General features: G+C 40.3%; 1 protein-coding gene across 1 annotated transcript in view; it reads left to right on the forward strand.

The window, feature by feature from the left end:
* Positions 1–8,416: 8,416 nt before the first annotated feature.
* SLC30A10 (solute carrier family 30 member 10) overlaps positions 8,417–24,529 on the forward strand; it is a 38,086-nt gene continuing 21,973 nt past the window's right edge. The window contains exon 1 of the mRNA XM_060088657.1: positions 8,417–8,867. Coding sequence (XP_059944640.1) covers positions 8,417–8,867 — 451 coding nt within the window. The remainder of the gene's footprint in view (positions 8,868–24,529) is intronic.

Below are 24,529 nucleotides of genomic sequence, written 5' to 3' on the forward strand. Positions count from 1 at the left end.
CCTCTTATGCTGATAACTATACTGGCCTCCAGTTTCATCTCCAGGCCAGATTCCACATTTCCACAGGGTTTTTTTTTTTTTTTTTCCTAGTGTACAGTTTATTAAGATGTTTTTCTTCCCCTTAAAATCCCTTCGTGACTCACCATCAATCACTAACAGGATAAAATGTAAACCCTTTAGCCTATTCTGGTTCAGCCTACCTGTCTCCTTTTCACCCAATCCAGCAGAGTCCTTTGCAACCTAACCATTTGGGGTTTCCTAAAAACAACATGCTATTTCTCACCTCCGGCCCTTTGCCTGAAATGCCGTTTATCCCTCATTTCTAGTCTGCTTGGTATAGCTCCTTATTTCAGGGCCCTGCCCCAATATGCTTTCCCACTTGGTAGTGATAAATATACCAATAAAGGGCAACGCTTCAAAAAGAGGATTTGAAATTCGAGCTGTGTTTTGAAGGGTGAGTAGAATTTTAATAAGTAGAAGAGGAAGAACATTCCAGGCAGAAGGAGCAACATATGCAAAGCCTTTCAGAGTATCTGCTGTGTGTGAGAACACAGCAAAAACTGTCCTTAAGTTGGTGAGAAATTGTCAAATGAAAGATTAAAGACAGCATGATTTCAAGATCAGTGTTTTGAGCATGTATATTCATTTTCCTAGCTTAATGAGATAAATAAATACCTGGGCCACACTTTTGTACTCAGAATCAGTATTTCTTATTGATCTCTGGCAGTTCAGGATGCTTTATCTTGTTTTTCTGCCCTTAGTAGCTGTGTAAGCTCCCTATTCCTTCAGATGTAAAATGGAGACGAAGTCTAATATCTATTTCATAGTTACTCTACCTTATAAAGTACTCAGAACAATACCTAGCACATAATAATAGCTAATGTTAGTTACGGCAGTGATGCAGGGTCACCTGGAAGTTGCTCCTTGTATACAGCTCTAGTTAACCGTTATTACCTTAGTGCCTAGGGTTTTTTTTTTTTTTTTGGTTTTTGTTTTTCTGCAAACTAACAAATGCTTTAAAGGACAAGGGTTTTTTTAGCCAGTCCCTGACAAAAGCCTGAAAAGTAGATCAAGACTCATAACCACATTTTGTTCTGTAGCCCCTGGCCATTTTGGAGGTGGCCATCTCTGACGCAAAGATAAATCCCCAGGTTATTTTTTGAAGCTTCAGATAAGTAGAGCTGATCACAGAAAAGCTTGACCTTTGCTCCTTTAAGGGAATCCACTATTTAAAGGAACTCTACAGTAAGTAGTTATGCTGAGGAAGGAGTCCTTCACCCCAAATCTACATGTGATAAATTGTCTATTTTCTTAAATTGAGGTTCAGCTAAAATATCAGAACTCTTTGAGACACCTTAAGCGTGGTGGTGCTTTTCAAGAGGGTGTATAAACCTGACTCCAAACAATATCCTTTAAGAAATAATCACTGTTTTTTACTTGCAGACCACAACCGCTAACTAGATACCCAACTGACAGCCACAAAAGTAATTATGTGCCTAGTGTTCATGGTTTGCAAAAAGAAAGTCAAGGTGTATTTACTACTTGACTTTACAAGTCAAGGTGTATTTACTACTGGCTCTGCTCACTGGGATTTCCGGTATAGATCACATGTTAGCAATCTCTAGTTTATCCATGACAGTGTGTTTGAAATAGTTCCTGGACTGCCCTGGTGGCGCAGTGGTTAAGAATCTGCCTGCCAATGCAGGGGACACGGGTTTGATCCCTGGTCCGGGAAGATTCCACATGCTGTGGAGCTACGGAGCCCACACACTGCAACTACTGAAGCCCTCTAGCTCTAGGGCCCACGTGCCGCAACTACTGAGCCCGAGAGCCACAACTACTGAGCCCACGTGCTGCAACTACTGAAGCCCGCGTGCCTAGAGCCTGTGCTCCACAACAAGAGAAGCCACTGCAATGAGTAGCCCGTGCACCGCAACGAAGAGTAGCCCCTGCTCACCACAACTAGAGAAAGCCCACGCACAGCAACGAAGACTCAACACAGACCAAAAAAAAAAAAAAGTTCCTAATTATGCCAGTAAGTCACATGAAGACTTTATAAGAGTTGGACATTAACAGTAACTCATTTGGCTGCTACTGGAGAGGCTTTGAGTCTTAAGATCAGAAGCAGTGGAACCCTCCATAAGACAAGCAGAAACAAGGCCCTGTGACTAGAGAGTGTGGATATATCACCCTACTTATATTTGATTTAAGTTATAAATATTGATATTAGTCATTTATCATATAACTATGGTGTTCAGCGGCTGTCTGGATCATCAAAAGTTTGGGGAGACAGCTACCCCTACCCTGTTATTTGCAAACATATCTTTGGCCCTTTGTCATTTTTACTACGTCTAGACAATGCTAGCCATTTATTTCTTTAATAAATTGAGTGCTCACTCTGTACAAAGGGCCAGAGCAGACAGTAGGGAGTTAAACCAAACATGCTTTTTCCCTTTCTTGGCTTTATCTCCTCAAAGTTGTTCTATTTTAGATGGAAAATCAGGCAATCAAGTGGACAGGGAGATGGAGCAATGGTAGGAGGCCATTGCCTAGTGACAGTAACACTGACACGTCATGAGATGATCCTTGCCGATAGTAGCACACTGAGAACTACCCTACACTTGAGATGTTAACAGCTGGAAAATAAAACTACCCTATTCTGCCACACCATCAGGCTTCATATAACAAATACAAACACATTTCTATGGCTCAGTAGGTGATGTTAAACCAGTGGCTTTGCTCAACTTTACTGGAAGATTTAAGAGCTTGGAACATCAATAGTACTGAAATGATATAAACAGATCCTATTAAATAAGTCTCATGTAATAAGGGTATTGCAAATATATTTTAAGTATGTCACCAAAACCAAATTTTGTGATTGAGAAATACCTGCTGAATGAGTGAGGAGCTTGGGGTTTAACAGGCTGGTGACGATGTTCACATCGGGGTTACTTTATATGTGCTAAATAGGTAATCGGATTATATTTCCCTCATTCATTCATTTTCTCCATTCTTCTGGACAATTATTTCATAACTTCTTTCTCCTGGGATTTTCCATACTTCCCCCTTCTGACTTTTGGTCTATCATCTTGATTTCTATTTCACTAAGAGAGAGAAAATATGAACAGAACCCCCAGAACCCTCCACCACATCTACCCCACTCATATGTCCGTATATCCTCCTTCTCTGCTGTTTCAGACGAACCGTCTTCTTTTTTTTAAATTTATTTTTTTGAAGTATAGTATATGATTTACAATGTTGTGTTAATTTCTGTTGTGCAGCAAAGTGACTCAGTTATACTCTTTTTCATATTCTTTTCCATAATGGTTTATCCCTGGATATTGAATATAGTCCCCTGTGCTGTACAGTAGGACCTTGTTGTTTATCCATCCTATATATAATAGTTTGCATCTGCTAATCCCAAACTCCCAATACTTCCCTTCCCCCTCCCCCTTGGCAACCACAAGTCTGTTCTCTATGTCTGTTTCATAGATATGTTCATTTGTGTCTTATTTTAGATTCCACATATAAGTGATACCATATGCTATTTATCTTTCTCTTTCTGACTTAGTATGATAATCTCTAGGTCCATCCATGTTGCTGCAAACGGCATTCTTTCATTCTTTTTTAAGGTTGAGTAATATTCCATTGTATATATGTGCCACATCTTCTTTATCCATTCGTCTGTCAATGGGCATTTAGGTTGCTTCCATGTCCTGGCTATTGTAAATAGAGCTGCATTGAACATTGTGGTACATGACTCTTTTTGAATTATGGTTTTCTCAGGGTATATGCCCAGTAGTGGGATTGCTGGGTCGTATGGTAGTTCTATTTGTAGTTATTTAAGGAACCTCCATACTGTTCTCCATAGTGGCTGTATCAATTTACATTCCCACCAACAGTGCAAGAGGGTTCCCTTTTCTCCACACCCTCTCCAGCGTTTATTGTTTGTAGTTTTTTTGATGATGGCCATTCTGACCGGTGTGAGATGATATCTCATTGAAGTTTTGATTTGCATTTCTCTAATGGTTAGTGATGTTGAGCATCCTTTCATGTGTTTGTTGGCAATGTGTATATCTTCTTTGGAGAAATGTTTATTTAGGTCTTCTGCCCATTTTTGGATTGGGTTGTTTGTTTTTTTGATATTGAGCTGCATGAGCTGCTTGTAAATTTTGGAGGTTAATCTTTTCTCCTCGTCTTTGAAACACATCCTTTCTTGGCCTTCAGAATACTGTACTCTCCTATTTTCCCTTTCATCCCTCTGGTCCTTCCCTCTTATCTATTTGTATCTCCTTTTTCTATTTTCTCTCATTTCCTTGGTTATCTCAGGCAGTCTTACAGCTTTTAAATCTGTATATTGTCAGCTCTCAAGGTCATGTATTCCCAGCCTATCCATCTCCTCTGAACTCTAGACCCCCTTGTTTAACTCCCTTCTTAGGGCTTCAACTTGGATGTCTAATAGATACACCAAATGATGTCATTTCCACCTCTTGCTCCCACTCTGTTCCTACAACTGTCATCTTTGTTTTACCTTCATCTCAGTTGCAATGGCATTCTTCTAGGCCACAACCCTTAGTGTCACCTTGACTGTTCTCTTTCTCTCATACCTCACATCCAATTGCTCAGCCAATGCTGTTGACTCTAACTTCAAATATATCCTGGATATATTCAGGGCCCTGGGATTGCTTTAATGCTCTGCTGTTGCTGTGTTGAAACTTCGAATAAGGAAAAAAATTTAATTGTGATAAAATAACATAAAGTGTATCATCTTAATCTTTTTTTTTTGCGGTACGTGGGCCTCTCACTGTTGTGGCCTCTCCCGTTGTGGAGCACAGGCTCTGGATGCGCAGGCTCAGCGGCCATGGCTCACGGGCCCAGCCGCTCCGTGGCATGTGGGATCTTCCCGGACCGGGGCACTGAACCCGCGTCCCCTGCATCGGCAGGTGGACTCTCAACCACTGCGCCACCAGGGAAGCCCCATCTTAATCATTTTTAAGTGTACACTTCAGTGTTGAGTATGTCTACACTGTTGGGCCAACCAATCACCAGATCTTTTTCATCTTGTAAAACAAACTCAAAACCCTTTAAGCAACAACTCCCTCACGCCCTCCTCCACTCAGCCCCTGGCTACCATCATTCTACTTTCTGTTTCTATGAATTTGACTGTGTTAGATAGCCCATATAATTGGTATCACACATCATGTCTTTTTGTGATTGGCTTATTTCACAGGGCATAATAATGTCCCCAAGGTTCTTCTATGTTGTAACGTGTGTCAAAGTTTCCTTCCTTTTTAAGATGGAATCATATTCCATCGTATGTATAGATCACATTTTGTTTATCCTTTCTTCTGTCAGTGGACACTTGGGTTTCTTCCACCTCTTGGCTATTGAGAATAGTGCTGCTGTGAATATGGGTGTACAAATATCCCTTTGAGACTCTGCTTTCAATTCTTTTGAATATATACCCAGAAATGGGATTACTGGATCATATGGCACTTCTATTTTCAGTTTTTTGAGGAACTGCCATACGATCCGTAGTGGCTGCACCATTTAAAAACTCAGTAATTTTTGAACAAGGGATCCTGCACTGCCATTGTATTAGAACCATGAGTTATATAGCTGGTTCTGCCTGGATGTTCCCACTTCCTACCTGGTCTAAGTCACCCATATTTTCTTTAGATTATTGCCAACAGCCCCCTAACTGGTATCTCTGCCCCATGTAATCTCAACATGGGATCCAATTATTCTTTTAAAACATAAATTAGATCTTGTCATTCTTCTCCATAATCTCCCGTCTCAGGACCCCACATAATCTGCCCCCTCCCTCCATCACCTCCCTGACTTCATATTCTATTTCTCTCCCTCAGTCACTCCTCCTCAACCGTGCTGAACTCTTTGGGTGGTCCTTGAACTTCCTATGTGCATTGCTTCCTCTGCCTAGAAAGATCTTCTTCAGATGTCTTCATGGCCCAGTTTCTTACCTCCTTTACTCAAGGAATATCTCAGTAAATTCTTCCCTGACCACTTTATTTAAAATTACAACCTCACCCATTTGCCAACACTCTATCCCTCTTCTGTGCTTCATTTGTCCCCATCATTTTTTATTACCAGCTGACATTCAATATGTTTTATGGTCTATTTTGTTCATTATCTGTGTCTTCCCCCATTAGAATGTAAGCTTCATAATGTCAGGGACTTTTCTCTGTTTTGGTCACTGCTGTCTCCCCAGAGACTAGAACTGTGTCTGACATGTAGGAACTCAGTATTTGTCACATGAATGGATGAACAAGATAGTCTTAGTACAATAATTTTTACAAGCTGGTTGTATTAGAAGTCTCACTGTTAGAATATCAATTGAATTGGAGACTATTTATGAAATGCTAAGGGAATTATCAAGGTTGCATCTAAAGTATTAGGTTTTAGTCAAAGTTAGTGTGTTAGTCTAAGTTCTCCAGATAAATAGAACCAATTGGATGTATATATAAATATAGACTTATTAAAAGGAATTGGCTCACATGATTATGAAGGCTGGAAGGTCCCAAGATCTACATGGTGAACAGGAGACTCAGGAGAACCAATGGTGTAGTTCTAGGCCACAGGCTCGAGACATAGGAAGAGCTGATCTTTTGGTTTGAGCCTGAAGGTAAGAAAAAGCCAGTGTCCCAGCTTGAAGGCAGTCAGTAGGAGGAATCCTCCCTTACTTGCAGGAGGGTCAGCTAGTTTGTTCTGTTCAAGCCTTCAACTGATTGGAAGAGGCCCACCGACATTAAGGATGACAATCTGTTTTACTCAGTCTGCTGACTCAAATGTTAATCTCATCCAACAACACCCTCACAGACACACTCACAATAATGTTTGACCAAATGTCTGGGCACCTGGAAGCTCAGTGAATTTGACATATAAAATTAACCATCAGGGATTTTCCTGTAAACCTACATTGTTGGAAATGCCTCATAGATTAACTGTGTGGTCTCCTTTACTCGTAGAACTACCTGTTAGATCTGTGGGAAAGAACTCTACAAGACAGAGCTGCCAAGTAAACTATGAAAAACCTAACAGTCAAACTTTTTATCTTAGGTATTGGCATATCCCAATGATCTGTACTGTTCTAGAGTGTGATGGCTTAGGAGTGAATATGATTTGAACCTAATACATTTTTAGAGGGTGTCAAATTCAGAACCAGGCAGATCCACAGCCTGACCCTAAACATGGTCCTAAAGTAAATTGCTTGAGGAAATTGGATCCCAAAGATTACAGGTGGGGAATTTTGAAGTGTGTCCATATTTCATTGGAGATCAAAGAAGCCTAACTAAAAGAATTGTGGGCTGACTCACATGATAACTTCTTTTTGAAAGGGCTATTTTATCTTGAAGATTATGAGTTTGGAGGAACTAAGGTGATTGGCCGTGGAAAGAATCAGAACATGTGAAATTCCTTAAAAATTTGTTGACTTAAATAATTTTGTCTGTGTTACACATAATTTAAAAAAAAAAACCCTTTAAAAAATTAACCATCATAATCAGACTTCAAATTCAGAAAATATTGGGTATAGTAATTTCACTATATTTCTTTAAAGGATTGACTGTAGGCAGTCTACTCAAAACAATAGAGGCTGCTACTGTTTTAGATATTCAGGAACTGGTAAACCTTTAAGGGTTATAAGTGACAGATAAGATTAAAAACAACAAAATTTCCTTGCATCAGTTAAATCAAGTAATTAGAATTTGGCCTTCTTCCTGAAACTAACTGTGGTTATGTCTTTAGCTCTTCCAGTTTAAAGGTATTATAACTTTCCTGAACGTGAGGAATGTTTTTCTTGTCTTATTTATGGAGAACGTTTGGAAGTAAGGTGCTTGTTTATTCCACATCAGTGGGCAAGGCAGTAGAAAAAAAATCACCCTAGCTTCTTCTTTGTCTTTCACTTACTGTAGCTCTAATGTCTGGATTAGTGACCCTAGAATATTCCCTGTTCCATGCAGTAAACAGAATTCAAAACCATTTACACACCAGGTCAACAAGATACGATCGTTTATGTCAAATACCGGAGCACTTATTGCAAACATGGAGGTGGAATCTGAGAAGGCCACAGCTACATGTGAGTTTCTGCGTGATTCAGACACAGAGGTCTTAACTTCTGTAACATACACAAAAACAAATAAACAAAAGAGCCCTCAAGTTCATATCTGGAAGTCAGTGTCTTGTAAGTCCCGGCACACGTGACATCTCTTGCTTAATTGCCCTTTAAACTGTTTTATGGCTTTATAGCAGCCCGTAAAAGGTGATTTCCAAATATGACAGGCGCTGAAAGGCTGAAGGGGAGAGTTATCCAGGAACTGTAATCACTACATCTGTAGCTGCTCCCCTAAGAGCTCAGCCTTCCCAGGAAAGGGAGAGGGACCGTGGAGAGCGGAGCGCCATGGGGCGATACTCAGGGAGAAGCTTCCGTTTAATCCTCATGTGCGTTGTGAGCAGCCTCCTTTTCGTGATGGAGCTGGTGGTCTCCCACCTAGGCAACTCCCTCTCGTTGGCCTCCGATGCTTTTGCCGTCCTTTCCCACTTCGTCTCCATGATCATTGGTCTTTTTGGCGTAAGGGCCAGCAGTATAAAACAGCACCGGAAGAGCACGTTTGGCTTTCTTCGGGCAGATGTCGTGGGAGCATTTGGCAACTCCATTTTTGCTGTGGCCCTGATGTTCAGCATCCTGGTTGAAGCTGTCAAAAGGTATATTGATCCCCAGAAGACAGAGGCTCCACTGCTGGTTCTCAGTGCTGGAGTCATAGGGCTGGTCTTCAATGTTCTTAATTATGTCATCTTCTTGGACTGCTGTTACTGCGAGGCCCCAGGGCCCCAGGGAGACGCTGAAACAGGTAAACGGCTCCTCAGATGTTGTCGTTTGGTCAGAGTCCTGGCAGGTGCTATCTTAGGGGGCCCCTGGGGGTGCTATGGAGAGAGGCCCCATTCATTTGATCGCCCTCTCGTCCCCCGGACATTACTAAAGGTCTTTCTCCAAAGAGTCGTTTTCAGTCCAAAGTTCCTTATGAGCTGGGTGGCAACTGGCCACATGGGGGTCTTTTTTAGTCACAGGGAATGAGAAAATAGGCAGACAGGCAGACAGGGGGAAAGACACTAAACTGTGGCCATAGAGGGAGCACTTTGAAAGTGGAGGTGCCGTTGAAAGCAGTCTCCTTTAATTAGTGACTCAGTTTTGTTTACCCAGACATGACACGACTATGTTTGAATTTTAAAATAATATTTTAATGTCCCCTAAAAATATGTTCAAAAAATACTGGGGTACATAACCAGCTCACATGGAGCAAAGGAGCAAACAATTGGTTAGGCAGATCAACTCTTAGGAATATATTCAAAGAATGTGATGTAAAAGGGAGAGAAAAAAATAAAGAAGATGATCTAGTAAACTTAGCTCTTTTTTCGGAATGGAAATATTTGTATTTATTTATCGTAGACATCTGTCCTGTTTGAGAAAAAGGAAAGCTTATTTACATGTGAATCTTTAGGAGGCACTTAAGAGTGGGTACAAAACTCTTTGGGTCATCCATCAAAAGATTGAGTTAAATCTCGGAAGAGAACAATAAATCGAAAAAATATAAATCCAAAAGATAAACTATTAGATGGAACCATGTTTCTTCAGTGCCACAAAAGGAAGTTTAAAAAATATATGTTAAAAGCTTCTTGCAGAAGAGCAATTCCCAGTGCTTTTTAAGGAGTCGTATAGCATGAACAGACCAGGTCCAAATCATGGTTCTCCTACAGGGCAGCTGTCAAATTACTTCACCTGGCTATTTACCCACCTGTAATGTGGAGTCAGTAAGGACTCAATGGGAATCTCAGTGTTTAGCACTTGGTATAGACTCGTTATTGTTTTTTAAAGAAACCACAATGCAAGGCTTTGAATTATGTGATCACCCAGTATCACTGAATTCTAATTGCTCATCTGGATTTTAAGAAATTTAAAGATTTTTCTTATTTGATGCTGAAAAGTTTTCTCTTACTAGTCAGGGCATCATATAACTCAGCCCAGGGACCTCAGAGTAAGAGTTTGCATCTTTTATTGTACTCCTCCTGTCTTTCCTGCCATTGTAAATTTTCTCAGCTGGGAGCACTCCTTTATTCTATCTTGGTCTAAGTTTTCCTATTGGTAGAAGGTATGTTATGAGAATCTCCACAGTATGTGTTAAGTATAAAAGGGAACAGACAGGAAACTAGAGTCTGTATCTTTATTTGATTTAATGAGTCAGTTAAGACCTCATCTTTTGTAAAAGACAATAATTAGTTAACCTGAGATTTTATGCCTTGTTTACATTAGTCATCATGCAAAAATTACTCCTTGGGGTTCCAGATCATAAAATTCACATATCTGATACAAGAAAAAAATATTTACTGCTAAGTATAAGTTTAAGGCAAGGAAGCTGATCAAACCCATGGTTAGTATTGACAATGGTAGTGTCACCATTTCTAAACTTGTGTTTTTAGTTCTAATTTTGTCTTTACTCTAGACATATGATATTTACCTGCATATAGCAAAAGCAATTTAGGCAAAGAGTTTGACTCTTTGACCAATGCAAAAATTGGTAGACAGCCGTAGTTCTTTTTTTTATAAATTGAATTATTATCAGGTAGATCTTAGTTCAGCCCTTGTTTGGGAAGCAGTGCTTTCCAATGTTTCTGTCCATACTCAGATAACAAGAGCCTTAAAGACAAATATTTCACCCTGACCACATGGGTTTCTACTGTCTTAATTCCAGATTATCTATCTTCTCTTGAAGTGTTTGATGCTGTATAGTATTCTACTTTAACTAATTGTAATGATAGGTACTATATACACATATAGATAATGCTTTAAGATTTATGTTCTATGTTTAAATTATTATTTTAGGTACTATACACACATATAGCTAATGCTTTAAGGTCCATGGTCCTATGTTAAAATTATTATTTTGGTAGCTTTTGTACTGCTGAATTCTTCTATTAGAAATTTTAGAGTATTTAAACCCTCCAAGTGATTTTAGGATAGCTTCTTAGCATTTATGTCTCAAGTTATGTATTTATTGCTTTCACTAAAATATACGTTTTGATATCCTTCCCATCACCTAAATAAGCTTAAAGAGTAAATATTTGGCTTAGATACATCTTACTTATTGACATTAACCCAACTATCTCCTAGTGTAAAAAAAAATGTGATTAATCCATACATATTGATTTAAACCAGTAGGTGTAAAATATGAAGAAAAAATGATTCTTGATTTCAAAAGATTCAACCCAAATTTAGGATAAAGATTTTCTATGTATCTAAATTTTAGCTCGAAGCATTTTGAAGTACCTAAAAACTAAAGAACTGTGGTACCTCCTGATTTAGTGATCAGAATCAAATAATCCATCACTTTTTTTGGTGAGATCTGAGGCCAAAGAGAATTTTTTACTTAGCAAGCCTTTAGTCTCTCCCGGTTCTATGGGCCTTTTACATGTTTTGCTTTGTCTGGTGTAGGAATTGACACGAGTTATATTTTATGTCTGAAATCACAGAAGAGTAAGAAATAAGACCACTACTTTATTTTAAATATTAGCAAAACAAACTGTATATACTGTAAAGACTTTAAACCTCTCTGGGACTCATGGAGGGAGATACTTTGAAGAATCAGACAGAGGGAGGCAGAAATTTAAAAAATCACCTGGGAGAAAAGAATGTCTGGAAGATTTAGTTGAGACAGGGAGTCTGGAAGCCTTAGGTCAGTAGCTAGCCAGTGGGTGTCCATCTCCGACAGGAAAAGGCGATGGTGGAGCAGATTTGGCTAAAGTAAAAAGCAAAATGAAAAAAGTAAAAATTGCAAGCACGAAACAAAAAAGCAAACAAAATAGGTTTAAAGTCCAAACTTTGGATGGCTATATGTGTGAGTGTATTCGGGGGAAGAGAGTTATAAATGTGTTTGGGGAAGAGGAAGAGGGGTGAAAACAACGTGTCGATTCAGATCCTAGGAAATACGGGGCACCCACTACCTTCTTTCTCTAGATTTAGGGACGAAACTTGCTTTGTTTGCATTTTTCCCACTCCTTATTTACTTTATTAAATTTACCTTGACTTTCACATTATCTTTTATGTTTGCATTTTCTTTCTGATTATTTTTCAGGCTTGAGTGTTCTTTAAAATTTAATGGATAGAACTCTCTTTGCCCTTGACTTGCATTTGAACAAATACTGTGCTGTACATTGGCTTTTATTTTAAACCAAAGGTAATTTCGTGCAGCTCTGTCCTGGATAGGCTTGCCGTGTACAACAATTTAGCTCTAAAATATCTGTTAGTATTTAAAAAAATTTTTTTAAATACCTTTCTTGTGTATTTATTTACATTAATTTTGTTCGGTTTCCAAACTGTTTTCTTTCCCTCTCTCTCCCTGTCTTTCTCTTTCTCTCTCTCTCACCACCTTTGTGGCATTACATTTCCCCAGCCAACCTGCTAGAGGCAGTGCCAGCCCAGTAATCAGCAAAGTTTGTTGCTGGGGAGACTTTTAACAGGCTTCTGATTAGCTGCTCTCACAAGCTTCTCATTGACTTAGTGCTATAGCCTAATGGGAATATTTTACACGGACAGTCCTGTAGACACTGAAAGTAACTCGTTTTCCTTTTAGAGCAAATTTTATCCAGAGACAAGCAAAGTAGGAAGGGCTCCGAGGGTTTAGGAGAGGCAAGGTTGTGGGGCGGCAGGGGGCGGGGAATTGGCTGCCTCTCTCCGGGCAGCAAGTCACAGAGTAAGTCAGAGATCAGAAACTTCACAAGTGAAGGCGGCTTTTCAAACCAGAAAGGGGAAGAAGGCTTTCTAGATATTGGTTCCCTGAGTGCTCCTTCTACTTCAGAGGCAGGATCGGAATGATTGGGCGTTTGCAATAATTATTAAACAGTTTTAGGAAGCATGATGCTTAATTCCCAGAAGCTGTTACTTTCTTGTTTGTCCATATCTGACACTCACTGTTGTTTTCCAAGCGTTTTGAACAGTTCAGTTCCACAGGAGCACTCAGTGGTAAGTATACACACACCCACCACAGATCACAGCATCTATTCAAGAGCAGGTGCTCTTATGTCTCTTTCTGTACGTTCATGCCAGCTTGCGTACCACCTCACCTCTCTTGCTGCCCAGAGACCGGGTTCTGGGTCAGTTATAGGGAACGAGTAAGAAAGATTAAAGGAAGACTGAAAAATACGTGCCGTTTCATGTTTTTTTTTTTTTAAATAATAATAATTATTATTTTTTTCTGGCTGCTTTGTGTCTTCATTGCTGCGTGCAGGCTTTCTCTAGTTGCAGTGAGTGGGGGCTATTCTTTATTGCGGTGTGTGGGCTTCTCACTGCGGTGGCTTCTCCTGTTGCGGAGCACAGGCTCTAGGCGCGTGGGCTTCAGTAGTTGTGGCTCGCGGGCTGTAGGCGCACGGGCTTCAGTAGTTTTGGCACGCGGGCTCTAGAGCGCAGGCTCAGTAGCTGTGGCTCGCGGGCTCTAGGCGCAGGGGCTTCAGTAGTTGTGGCACGCGGGCTCTAGAGCGCAGGCTCAGTAGTGTGGCGCACGGGCTTAGTTGCTCCGCAGCATGTGGGATTTTCCTGGACCAGGGATCGAACCTGTGTCCCCTGCATTGGCAGGCGGATTCTTACCCACTGCACCACTAGGGAAGTCCCTGTTTCATGTTTGTGAAATAAATTCAACCGAAGAAAAAAAAGGAAGATAAAGAAACCAGCTCCCTGTTCTCAGCCATATTTTTCTAATATGCAGAGGCCACTCTGTCTGACACCTGAGTTAAACCTTAATGAAAACCAAGTCTTTCTTGACATCTGTGAGTTGTCAGGTGCTGTGAAAGTCTAGGGAGAATAATCACAGCAGCATATCACATACGTTTGGAGCATTATATGTTTTGTGAAATGATTAGCGAGAACGAATACTTGCTATTTCTACTTTTTCAGATAAGAAAACAGAAACAGAGTCAGGACCACAATCATGCAACGAGTTAATGATAGAGGACAAAAACTTAGAAGGTTTAATTATAAAACCTACTCTGCTTGACCAAAGAAAGAAAAAAAATCATGGACAGTGAAAACTTATTTGGAAATAATCACAAAATTGCATGTCAAAAAGTGCAAGTTAATACACCACACATTGATCCTAATTCCACTAGCTAAATGACCTCCAGAAAGTTACTTCAACTTATTAAACCTCAGTTTCTTGATCTGTAAAGTGGGGAATTATCTATCTCCTAAGGATGTTGTGAGGATGAAAGGATATAGCGTGTATCAACGGCTCAACATGACACTTGGTGGTGGTGGTTGGTAGTGAGTGTACAAGGGCTGAAGGGACAAGGAAAAAGGAAATGTTAGTAAGATCCCTCTGTGGAGAGGTCCTTGCCTACTCCACATCCACGGACTGGCAGCTGACCTCATCCCGGGCCAACACACACAACGGTTTGCTGTTAGTCATGCGTATGGTCCATACAGGTCCATCGCCATGCCTAGAAAACCTCACAAAACACATGTCTTCCTGATGACAGGTTAGTAGCATCTTTAGTGGGGTGAACCAGCAGGAGCAGGGACTGTAACTGCAAAAGACAGGTTCTGGAACTTCTTCCCTCTTTCACTGGGTCTGACTCTGCAGAAGACACTTAATCATTATGAGCCTCATCTCAGGTATCATTACACCTATTTTAAAGAATCTCCGTGCTTTTCCTTTGATAAATAATAATACCTTCACAGTGCATTGTTTTTCAAAGGGCTCTGTAAATGTTACATTCCTCATCTTCAGTGCTCAAGATAGCACTTTGCAGAAGGGCGTTACTTGTATTTTTCAACTGTTAAAGATTATATATTTTAAACGGTTGTAGTGGTATTAACATGTCAACATATCACTCATTAAAATAATGCAGATGTAGCTCGTATTTCCAAGTCACATATTTACCAGTTAATGAATGAAGAAACCGAGACATGAAGTGTTTTATAGTTAACCCAAAATTGATGTTAGAACCAAGACTTTGCATTTCCACACCTCTTTTCTGCCATAAGATGGTTTGCCTTTTAAACGTTTTCCTGCAGTTCTGCCTAGTTAGATATTCCTCTTCTCCTTACTGAGAGGCTTAATTTTCCAGGAAAGTGGGATAAAAGTAAGCTTATTATTATTTTTTTCTTTTGATCAGATGCTTACAAGATATAAAGAATATATTTGTTATTTTTTGCCTCCTTCTTGCTCTTTTGTGGAGACAGTAGTCATTGAGATTTATATAAAACATTGTGTATAACTCCCTCGGATGATTATGACATAGACTAGTTTTGTCATCATTTTGTATGAGGCAATGATATCTAGAGACTCCTTTTTCTTAGAAGAATGACTTCCAACATCTGTGTCCTGCTATTTATTGTCTACATCTGAGAAGGTATCTTGAGAGAATTTTGAGGGAAGTGATTTTCGATGAACTATATCTGTGGTCTTGTTCTTTATCTGCCTTGACAACACTATAAATGTATCAGCCCAATAGACATTGGAAAAAATAAATGATGATCCTTGACTCAGGCCAATGAGAACTAGAGGTTGGGTCCTTATAGGAGAGCAGCCAGGAAGTCAGGTTGAAGGAGGAACTGCCTGGACAGACCACCTGTTTTCTGTTGAATTATTAACCTGAAGAAACCACCATGAGATTTTGCAGGAGAGAAAGTAGGGGAGCCAGTTACCAGTGCTATAGCTCCTGACCAGAGTTGATTGATGACATTGTTGGGACTTTATGGGGCCAATAAATAATGTCTACTCATGAGTCTAGAGCTAACTGAGAACTAAGGGATCAAAGATAGTCAAATGGCGATAAAAATTGAAACTCTGTTTTTGAAAAAAACTGAATTGGAGGATAGACCTTGGAAGTCCCCAAATGCTTCCTAATATTATACTTATCTCAGCAGTAAACATACCCATCTTCTTTGGGGCCAAGCTCAACAACAGGGGGCACAGAGTTGGACCCAGGAGCAGAGAGAATGGACACTCTGAGGACAGGTAGTTCAAAGTGCAAAGCACGGGAGGGCTGAGCCAAACTTCTATTCCTTTTACTAAGCCCACCAATGAGAGAAGACCTTCCCACCCCAGGAGTGACTTCTTACATGGAGGTTGGAGAGGGAATGAAGGAGTCAGTAAGAGCCTACGTGGTGGTCCCCTCATGGAAACACAAGACCAGAGGAACCATCTCCTCCCAATACTCTCCAGCTTTATGTGTTCTTCACTGGGGGCTCCCCTTGAAGAGCTAGATACAGTTATCAGGATAGTACTGCTGTCAGTATTCACAAGGCCTGCATCCCCTACAATAACCACTGTTTCCTTTGGGTATTTTCCTTGTGACCAGTGTTAAGCAATTTTGATACCCATGCCCTCAACAGCTAAAATGGATTAGAACAGAAAATATATAAGTTAAATGAACTCTGAGGCCCCAAAAATGTTCATTATTGCTCATTAGAGATTACATAGTGACATGAAATTTTAGCATCAAGATAGTCTCATAATTCAATGTCAGTAACATTAAAATGCCCCAAATTTAAATAACATGAATCCCCTGTTAATATCAAATTATAAGGGAAAAATCAAAATTCAAAATTAAATATATTTGACCTTCTGACTATCTGAAGAAATCAAAGCCCTTGATTATTAACTTAAAGTCCAGATCAAAGATAAATCAAAACAAAATCACAAAACACCAAATCTTCCTCAGTTTGGGAACTTCCTCTGAGTTCATTCTCAGGCCTGGGAGAGTCATGATCCCTTCAGTAGTTTTACTCTGGATTGTCTTCCACTGGAATAGATGTCATTCCTTCAGGACATCCAAGGTTGGATAAGTTCACCGCCTTTTAAAGGTCTTCTCTTTGTCTTTGGTGTTCTTCAGTTTTGCTATAATATTTCCAAATGTGAATTTCTTTTTATTTATCCCCCGTGTGAATGGTCCCGTTTCGCAAATCTAAGCATTTATAGCTTTTATAAATTCTGGAAGATTTTCAGATATGATCTTTTCTAGTTTTGCCCCTGCCCCATTTCTCCTTCTGCAACACTAATTAGATAATTTTAGATCTTCTTACTCTGTCCTCCATGTTTTGTAAACTGTTTTTCATATTTTCTACTTTTTGTTGTTCTGTGTTGCATTCTAGGTAGTCTAGGTAGTTCTTTAGATGTACCTGCACTTATTCAGAAATTGACATTGGTGCAATGTGTGTATATAGTTCTATGACATTTTACCACGTGTGTAGATTTGTGTAACCACTACCAAAATCAAGATGCAGAATGATTACATCACCACAAAGTTATCCCCCATGCCACCCTTTTATAACCATACCCATCATTCCATATCCTCACTCCCCATCTCTATGCCCTTGAAACCACTCTTTCCATCTTTATAATCTTCTAATTTCAGGAATGCTATATAAATGGAATCATACATATGTGACCTTTGAAATTGGCTTTTTCCTTTCAGTATAATGCCCTTAAGATCCATCCCAGTTGTTCTGTGTATCAGTAGTTGGTTTCTTTTTACTGGTGACTATTCCATGGTATGAAGGTAGTTGGGTGTATTTTTTTAGTCTCTCTGCGAATCTTAGGCCTTTTAATTGGTATATTTAGACCATTTACATTTAAGGGGTGTGGAGCTCCCACGCCCTCTCTGAGTGCACCACCATCCTGGCATCCTGATGTGTTCAACAACCTGGAAGCTCCTGTTCATTTTCCCACCTATTTTCTCTCTGTTGCTCAGATAGGGAACTTTCTGTTATTCTGTCTTCAAGTTCACTGATTTTTTTCTCTATCTTCTCCACTCTGCTGTTGAGCCTATTCATGGAGGTGTCTTCGGTCATGCTGCACAGCATGTGGGATTTTAGCTTCCTGACCAGGGATTGAACCCAGGCCCTCGACAGTGAGAGCATGGAGTCCTAACCACTGGACTGCCAGGGACTTCCTCATTGAATTTTAAAATTTTGGTTATTGTATTTTTCAGTCCTAAAATTTTCATTTGATTCTTCTTTATATCTTCTATTTCTTTGCTGAGACTTTCTATTTTTTGATTTCTTTCTATTGTGTTTGCAATTGCTTGTGGAAGTATTTTTATAATGGCTACTTTAAAGTCCTCATCAGATAATTCTAACATCTCTGTCATATCAGCACTGGTGACCTTTCTCACTTAAGTTGAGACTTCCCTGGTTTTTGGTATGATGAAATATCTTCAAAGGAATCCTGGACATTTGGGGTATTAGGAGACTGTGGATCTTATTTAAATTTTCTGTTTGAGCAGGGCTTCTCTGACATGGTGCTGGTGGGAGGAGGGGGGTGCTGCTTTGTTATTGTAAGATGGAAGTGGAAATTCAGGTTTCCCACTTGGAGTCTGTTGACCCCCTGAGGAAGAGGGGTACTTCATCACTGCTGGGCAGGACTGGGAGTTCAGGCTCCCCACCAGGCCTTCACTGATAACAACCTGGCTAGGAGGAGTAGGCATGCCTTGTATTGAGTTTTCAATTTCAACTAATATATTTTTCATTTATAGTGCTTTGATCTTTATTTATATTTTCTTTACCTTCCTTTACTCCTGTATGTTAAATATACTCAGTTTATATTCTGTAGCTGATATTCTCAACATCTGCAACTTTTGAATGTCTGATTCTGCTGTTTATTATTTTCCCTGCCTCTCTCAAAGTGGTTTGCTTCTTCATGTTTTGTGTGTTTCATAATTTTTTATTGTGAACTCATGATCAATGGAACTTTCTTTGAGGGAATTCTTTGAGGAATAGATTGTAAGTACATTTTTTCTACAGAAGACTTGCATTTCTTTTCATCAGGTCCCTGAAGCCATTACCAACTTGTGAGCACTTTAAAAATTCTTTGCTTGAGGACTATTATTATTATTATTATTATTATTGTGAGAATTTAGACTTCATTCCCACATGAAGGCCACAGTACCATTCCAACTTCCCATAGGGGATGTTTTTCTCTCCACCCAAAACCAAGGCTGAAACATGCAAGTTTTCATGCTGTCTCCTTTGAGGTAGTGAGTTTTTGTTTATTTTATCATTTGTTTTGTTTTGATTCAAACTTTCACCAAAGGATTTACCTTTATGAGGGGAATCGCTGATCTCATCTTGTATGGATCTAACTTTTGTCTCTTATGCCATACCTGATCACGTGGCTATTAAAATCCAAGGCTAGAGCTTTTGTCTTTATTGGACAGATATCCTTAAATTGGATTCCGGCTTCAACTCACCTTTCTGGATTTGGGCTTTCACTTCATTTCTGGCCTCTGAGTATTTTCTTAATTTCCTGCCACACTGTTTGAAGAGTCCAAAAACTTTGACAGAACCACATATTATCCCAGAGCTAGAGCACTTAATAGAGGTAAATTTATGTTCCCAGAACTCAGCACTTAGTATGAGCCAGGCCCTCATTACTACTTACAAGGATCATAGCAGAAGCTCAAGGATGTCAGAGGCACGGGTGACTGACAGATGGAGTCTTCTTGGTTTCTGCCTCTCTAAGATGTGGGTTGGTATGTGCCAGCAGACTTAGCTCTGCTGGCACAGACCTCACAACAGGAGGTTAATAATGATACCAAGATTTTTTATCTGGTAAACCCACTGCATCCTTTTTCAGGGAGCGACATTTAAAATATTCCCTGTCTACTTGCAGAATTTAGAAATTTGCAGCAATGACATCCTAGGCTTCAGATTTTATTTGTGGCACTTTTCCTTCCTAGTCAGTGTGTGTGTGTGTGTGTGTGTGTGTGTTTGTGTGTATGAGAGAGAGAGAGAAGGAAGGAAGGAATGAAGGAAGGAAGGAAGGAAGGAAGGAAGGGAGGGGTGAGGGAGGAGGGAGGGGGAAGGAGGGAGAAAGGGAGGGAGGAGGTGGGGGAGGGAGGGGGAGCGAGGGAGGGGTGGAGCGAGGGAGGGAGGAAGAGAGGAAGGAAAGAATGCAAGGAAGCAAACTCCTGAATTCCATTTCCATCTTGAGTGCCTATTTCTGCTCTGTCTACACTCACTCTCCTGTGAGTGGTCTCTTATTAATCCTGTGCCTCAGGGGTTTGCTGCTGCTGTCTCCAGCTGCAGAGCTGCTTAGGCCTGTGACTCCTGCCTCCTGAGGAAGGTTCTCCCTCACTCCCACGTTTGTTTCAGCCTGAGGGTCAGTCTCCGTGGGTTTCTGAGCTGAAGCTGTTTTGAAATATTGGAAGCTCATCCTGTTGTTCCTGCTCCTGCTTTCCGAGCCTCCAGAGATTGTCTGCCCACAGCCTTTGATTGTTGCAGGCCTTGCGGAGTGGATCATCCTGCTGAATCTTCTGAAGTGTAGGAGGGGCTTCTAGTGTTTTCCTTCCTCTTGTGCTCTTCTCTCAGGAAGGCTAAGTTGAGTTGCTCATGGTTTCATGGCTTAATAAGTTCTTAAAGTTGTTCTCTTTCCTTCTCTACCCCACATAAGGCTAGTGTTTTTGTTGGACTTTTTTCCTTTTACTTGGTCCTTGTTCTCTGGGCCAGACATTTATTTTTCCAACATAGATTTTTTTCTTACCACAGTGAGGGAAATGAATTCAGTGTTTATGGATCTGCCAAAAGCAACTGCTAACTGTTGTCCAAACAGATCTCGTCCACTCTCACCTCTCTGAGTTGGATCATCTCACTTGAAAAGCATTTTCCAAATAAACCCAAAGTCTAAGCCAGGTCTGGACTCACACTATTAAGTTCTTGCCTGGTCCCCTTTAGTACATCTCGTCCTCCTTTTCCCTGACCTTGGTGTCCTAGCTCTGTTTTTGACTTGTCCAACAGGACACAGGCAAACCGCCACATCCACGATAACTGTTTTGCTTTGAAGGACATCTCATAACACCTTAGATATTCTATGCTAATCTTCCTGGCTTCTCCTCTCAAATAGCTCCAAATTGTGTAGAAGCTTTGGTATAGCTCTGTCAGTCTTTACATGGTGGTTCCCTGTTCTGGTTACTGTGTAACAAACCACCACAAATAGTGGCATAAAACAGTAAAACAACAATTGTCTGATGATACTCAGGATTGTCTGGGCCAGAATTGAGAAAGGACATAGTGGGAACAGCTTGTCTGCTCCACGATGTCTGAGGCCTCGGCTGGGAAGATTCAAAGGCTGGGGGTAGCGAGGTGATGGTGAGAGGCTGCATCATCATATGTATGGCTCCTGGGCTGGGAGGTCTCAACATCTAGGACTGCTGACTGGACCCCTACACATGCCCTTGCTGTGGGGCTTGGTTTCCTCACACAGTGTGGCCTCAGGACATCGTCCATGGTGGGTCAGGTTTCAAACATGAGTGTTCCATCAAACAAGGTAGACACCTCAATGCCTTTTCTGGCCCAACCTCAGATTGTATGGGTTACAAGCAAGTGACAAGGTGGAAGGAGAATCAAGCCCTCAGACCCACTTCTGGATGGAAGCATACTCCCTGTGGAATAGGAGATATGGTTGTGGGCATCTTTGGAAAAAACGATCTGCACAGTCTGCCCTCCAGCTATAGTTCACATCATTTCCATATACAAAATCATTCGCTGCTCCCTAAACCCCTACAGTCTCATCTCATAGGGCATCAGCTTCACGTTCAGGATCTTGTCATCTTACTCAGGGCCCAGGACAAATGAGGCTCCTCAGGTTAATCTCCTTAAGTCTTCTCCCCTCCATCCCCACCCTGAAGATCTGTGAACTAAAGCAACAAAGAAAGGGCCTGCGTTCCGCATCCCCAGCATATGACAATAGGGCAGATGTGGGACAATTGCTGTATTCCCCAGTTGCTTTTATTTCAGTTGGTATCATAGCTTTAAGAGGATGCTCTTTTTTGTTAAGACTATTGACTCTTTTTTAAAATTTTTTAAAAATTTATTTTATTGAAGTATAGTTGATTTACAGTATTGTGTTAATTGCTACTGTACAGCAAAGTGATTCAGTTATACATATATTTACATTCTTTTCCATGGTCTTTTCCATTACGGTTTATCACAGGATATTGAATATAGTTCCCTGTGCTATACAGTGGGACCTAGTTTATCCATCCTATGTATAATAGTTTGCACCTGCTAATCCCCAACTCCCAGTCCATCCCTCCCCTCCACCCCCTGGCAACCCTAAGTCTGTTCTAAGAGGATGACTTTTAATAGGTCCCTGCATCTGGTTCCCTCTGGGGCTGGTGAGGTGCATTCCTAGATGCCAGTCAGCCATCTGAAATCTTGCTTCCTGTCTCTGAAAGATCTCTTTGGTTCCCAGTTCCCAGTCTGATCTAATCTAATCCCCTCTTTAAGTATATTTAGATAGATGTGCATCTCCTTTTCTTTTCTGCATTTGTCTAGCCTGAAGGAAACTCTCTTCCTGTGGTGCAATGTCCTTGTTTTTGAGAGCAAACTACTCTCCCTCTCACTTTCTTAAGACTGAAGCACATAGTAAAAAAACAGTCTTAAAAACTCATGCTCTCAAAGGCCTATTAAAACATCTATAACAACAACCATTCTTCTGCAGGCAATAAGCTGCTTTGATTTGCCAAGGTCAAAATCCTGCCTGGCTCACACTTACTGGAGACCTAAAACTTAACAGCGCCTGCCCTGGCCTCACCAGAAGCCTCAACCTCCATGTGTTAGTTTGGCCTCTAGATTCTCACCTTTATCCTTCTCAAGGTTCCTGCCAACTCACCAGTATGTTAGGGCTTTAGGTACTAATTAAGAACACCCCTTTCTTACTCTCCTAGGTTTGGAAGCAATTGATAGGTAAGAGACAGATGATAGTTGAACATAACACCAACTTTAGTATAGATATGACATATTACAGGATATGGCTTAGATGTGTAGCAACAAAGAGCTTTTTAATAGTTCATCCCAGAATTAAACTCACCCACCCAATCCCAGACATCCCTCCACGGGACAGATCCTGCTGGTTAGTTTCCCTCATGTCTAGGATTGCAGGTCTCTGAGGGAAGGCAAATCTGAAAAAGACAGGCCAGAAGAGGTTATCTGGGTATGCGCTACTCTTTCTCCCATGTTTACTAACCCAGGCAGTTATCCTGCCTCTGGGAAAGGGCAGGCAAGTGACAGGAAGTGGGCAGGAATGTTACTCCCGAGGAGGTGCCCTTGTGGGGAATGTGAATAGAGGGTCTCCTTAAAACAAACAAAAAACTGTCATCTGGAAGGATCCAACCTGTAGACCATCTGTCGGTGACCTACTTACCTTGATGGGAAGAAGCATATTTGGTAAGGAAGTTCTAGACATGTGCAACCTAAAGTCACCAGATACCTATGTCTTGATCCCTCCTCCACCCCTTCCCACACTATCAGCAGACTTGGAGCTAAGTGCCCCACTCAAAGGTGCTTAATAAATAGCAAAGACCCAATGCGTGAACACACACATATACTACAGAGAAAAAGTGAGAAAGGAACCAGCAAAAAGGTAGATGAAAAATACATGGAAGAATAATAACCCAGGTGACAGAAGTTGTTTTCATCTAAAACAATGAACATGAACTGTCAGAACTCAGGGGGGAAAATGGAAGATAAAAAAATATTACAGAAATGAAAAACCATTTTGGAAGCAGTGAGACATAGCATAAGCACTATGGAAAGCAATAGATGATGTGGAAGGCAAGCTTGAGAAACTGACCAAGGAATTTAAAGCAATTAGGAGGAAGATAATAGACACAAAAAACAAACAATAGGGGTACTTCATGTACCTCTAGGTACACAAATACTAGGTGTTTCCTGAGGTAGAAAGCAGACAGATGTATCAGAAAAAAATATTCAAAGATATAATAGAAGAATTTATTCTGAAATATTCTAAAGGAAGATAAGAAAATCTGCAAAACAAAATGGAAAATTGATATGGTGCAATCAATGCATACATTCTGTGAAAGTTTCTGAATATCAGGCAAAAGAAAGAATCCCATAGGCATCCAGGCAAAAAACAAACTCATCTACAAGGAGCAAATGTCAGGCTGGATTCAGATTTCTTTACAACAAAATGCAGTGCCAAGATACAGTGAATCAATGTTTACATAGTCCTGAGAGATAAAGTAAAACATGAACCTAAGAATTGTATACCCATCGAAGTTTTGTTCATTTATAAAGGCAACATAAAGACCATATATATATATATATATATATATATATCTCCATCCCAAGAATACTTGAAAAAAACCACTAAATTATCTGGTCAACCAAAATACGAATGAAGATGAGTTCAGAAATTCAAAAGCCATGGTATGAAAAGACTCTTAGTAAGCATTAAGCCAACTGAAATATAAAACTAAAGCTAATACAATGGAGCAAATATAATCTTTTTAACAGAAGATGCTGGAAGAACTGGACCATCGCATGCAAAAATAAATAAATCTAGACACAGACCTTATACCCTCCACTGAAATTATCTCAAAGTGCATCAGAGACCTAAATGTAAATTGCATAACTATAAAACTCCTAGAAGATAACATAGGAGAAAACCTAGATGACCTGATGTATGGTGATGATTTTTTTAGATACAACACCAAAGACACATTC

The sequence above is a fragment of the Mesoplodon densirostris genome, chromosome 2 (genome assembly GCF_025265405.1).
Source record: "Mesoplodon densirostris isolate mMesDen1 chromosome 2, mMesDen1 primary haplotype, whole genome shotgun sequence".
Lineage (NCBI taxonomy): Eukaryota > Metazoa > Chordata > Mammalia > Artiodactyla > Ziphiidae > Mesoplodon > Mesoplodon densirostris.